Below are 2,810 nucleotides of genomic sequence, written 5' to 3'. Positions count from 1 at the left end.
TGCCAGGGATAGAAACACTAATTGTTGTTCTTATCATTGTTTTCTAACACATATACTGTATATCTGACTTTACTTTTATATTTTTTTCTCTTTATCATTGAATCTGCTGTGCATATATATATACCATGTGTTATTGGTTTATGAGTGAAGAGTTTGAAACAGACTCTAACCACTCCATTGAAGTACTTGAGTTTCTCTTTGATCCTGAGTCAGAACGCACACTCTATAGGAGAAGAAGGAACCTCAGAGAAAGATTTCCTGAAAACATGGCTGATCACAATAATAACAATGAAGAGGTTCCCCCTGAACAGAACTTCAGAACTTTGGCTGCTCCTTTCAGGAAGAGACCAGACAGGGGAGTAATCCTCCCTCCTGTAGCACCCAATTTTGAACTATAACCTATCATGTTTCACATGATTAGGGAAGCAGGGGTCTTCAATGGACTCCCTGCAGAAGATCCTTACACACACCTCACCACATTCCAAGATATCTGTGACAATTTTAAAGCTGAGGGTGTAACAGAAGAGAGCATGAGAATGAGGTTGTTCCCTCACTCCTTAGGCTTAAAAGCTAAAACATGGATGAAAACTCTCACCCCTGGATCAATCCACACATGGGAAGAACTCTCTAACAAATTCATAGAGAGGTTTCTCCCAATGTCTCGACAAGCAGATGTTAGAGCAGAAATCTCTAACTTCAGAATGCTTTATGGAGAAAATATCTATGAAGCATGGGAGAGATACAAGGACATCATAAGAAAATGTCCAAACCATGGGGTAGAAAGTTGGGGAGTGTTACAATCTTTCTATAAAGGACTTGATCATACTTCTCAGTCTCACTTAGATTTTGCTGCAGGAGGATATTTCTTTACAGGAACACTTGAATCAAGATATGAAATCATAGAAGGGACTGCTGAAAGATGTCTCCAATGGCCAATAGACAGAGTGAGCCAAGTGAGGAAGCCAGGCATGCTAGAACTAGATAAACAAACTGCCATGGAAGCCCAGCTGGCATCATTCATGAATGAAGTGAAGAACCTAAAAGCCGACCAAGAAGCACCAAGGATGGAAGTCTTACAACTCACAACAACTGAAACAGAACCATGTTCAGCCTGTGGTGACCTTCATGACTCAACAGACTGCCCATCCACTGCATTGGTGTGTTATGCAGAAAATTTTGGCAATAGGAACTTCACCAGAGACAATCAACAAGCAGGACGAAATACACATTCAAGCCCTGGAGGAACTATCATTAAGGACCAGAACCACAACACCCAATGGAGGCCACCCATTAACCAGAGACCATTCAACAACAATCAGCAGCAGTGTCAGCAAGGTAGCAGTAGTGGAACGTCTGAACAAAGAAGAAACAACTACATTCCGTTCCACAGAGATGACCCACGCATCAACACCCTGAAAAATTATGTCAAGGAATATATCACCAGGAATGATGCAGTGGTCAGGAACATTGAGTCCCATCTGGGGCAGATTGCTGCCACCCTTCAAACCAGAACATAAGGATCATTAGCAAGGAATACTGATGTTCCTTCAACAACCTCGCCAAAAGTAACACCTATCTCCCCTTCAGAGCAAATCAAGGCTGTCACCTTAAGAAGTGGGAAAGCCACAACACAGCCCACATTTCGACCAAAGGAAAAAGAACAAACTGAAACACCTGAAGCAGCCCCAAAAGCACAGCAACAATTACCAGTCACAGACGAACAGAACCCAGAACCTGAAAAGGAAGCCAACAGCCAACCAATCAGTCCAACTTAAAGCAGGAAAATATCAACAAAAATTTTGTTCCCTCAAAGAACAAAAAAGCAACAGAAGGATGAGAACTTTGGAAAGTTCCTGGACATTTTAAAACAACTTCACATCAACATTCCTCTGGTGGACGCACTAGAACAGATGCCCAGGTACGTAAAGTTCATGAAAGATGTCCTCTAAAAAAAAGAGGAATAACGGAATATGAGACTGTAAAAATGACACAAGAGAGTTGCCAATACTTAGGCAAACTCCCACCTAAGCTTCAAGACCCAGGAAGCTTCACAATTCCTTGCATTATAGGAAACACGTACCAAGGGAAAGCCTTGTGTGATTTAGGGGCCAGCATCAATCTCATGCCCCTATCTGTCTTCAAACAATTATCCACTGGACCAACTAAACCCACCACAGTGACCTTGCAAATGGCAGACAGATCCATCGTCAAGCCAGAAGGGAAGATTGAAGATCTGCTAGTCAAAGTAGATAAATTTATCTTACCTGCTGACTTCATCCTTCTGGATTATGAAGCTGATGATGACGTTCCCATCATTCTAGGTAGACCGTTCCTAGCAACTGAAGGAGTAGTTATCAATGTACAAAAGGGGGAACTAACCATGATAGTTCATGATGATGAGATCAAGTTCAATATTGCCAAAGCAATAAAGTTCCAGGATGAAGGAGAAGACTTGGAAGAATGTTTTGCTCTCACTTTGTTAGACAATCAGCATAGCAGAAAAATAGAGGAAGAAGAATACGAGGAAGAAGAAGAAGACCCACAACAGGAAGAGTAGAGTTGCTATCTGCAAGAAAGAAGGCCTGAACCTTTGATAAGAACTGAAAAGGAGAAGCAACTCAAAAGACCTTCTTCAGAAAAACCTCCTGAGTTAGAACTAAAACCCCTTCCCCAACATTTGAAGTATGCATATCTGGGGAACAACAAAACCCTTCCTGTGATCATTTCTTCATTTCTTACCAAGGAACAAGAAGGACTGTTGCTTGACAAGCTAAAAAAATACCAAGGAGCCATCGGTTGGACCATAGCTG

The 2,810-nt window shown here is 41.7% G+C and overlaps 1 protein-coding gene and 1 non-coding gene across 2 annotated transcripts; one reads left to right on the top strand and one right to left on the bottom strand.

Annotated features, from left to right (window-relative positions):
- Nucleotides 1-671: 671 nt before the first annotated feature.
- On the bottom strand, nt 672-778 carry LOC133285213 (small nucleolar RNA R71). Its single transcript, XR_009747980.1, has one exon. It is a non-coding gene; the product is annotated as a small nucleolar RNA R71 (small nucleolar RNA).
- A 1,206-nt stretch (nt 779-1,984) lies between these two features.
- Nucleotides 1,985-2,557, top strand: LOC133285212 (uncharacterized). The gene has a single exon (XM_061482401.1). The coding sequence runs from the start codon at nt 1,985-1,987 to the stop codon at nt 2,555-2,557; it is 573 nt and encodes a 190-aa protein (XP_061338385.1).
- The last annotated feature ends 253 nt before the right edge of the window (nt 2,558-2,810 follow it).

The sequence above is a fragment of the Gastrolobium bilobum genome, unplaced genomic scaffold (genome assembly GCF_033153095.1).
Source record: "Gastrolobium bilobum isolate Gb01-03AN ecotype WA unplaced genomic scaffold, APGP_CSIRO_Gbil_v1 utg892, whole genome shotgun sequence".
Taxonomy (NCBI): domain Eukaryota; kingdom Viridiplantae; phylum Streptophyta; class Magnoliopsida; order Fabales; family Fabaceae; genus Gastrolobium; species Gastrolobium bilobum.
This window is presented reverse-complemented; position numbering and strand designations above follow the sequence as displayed.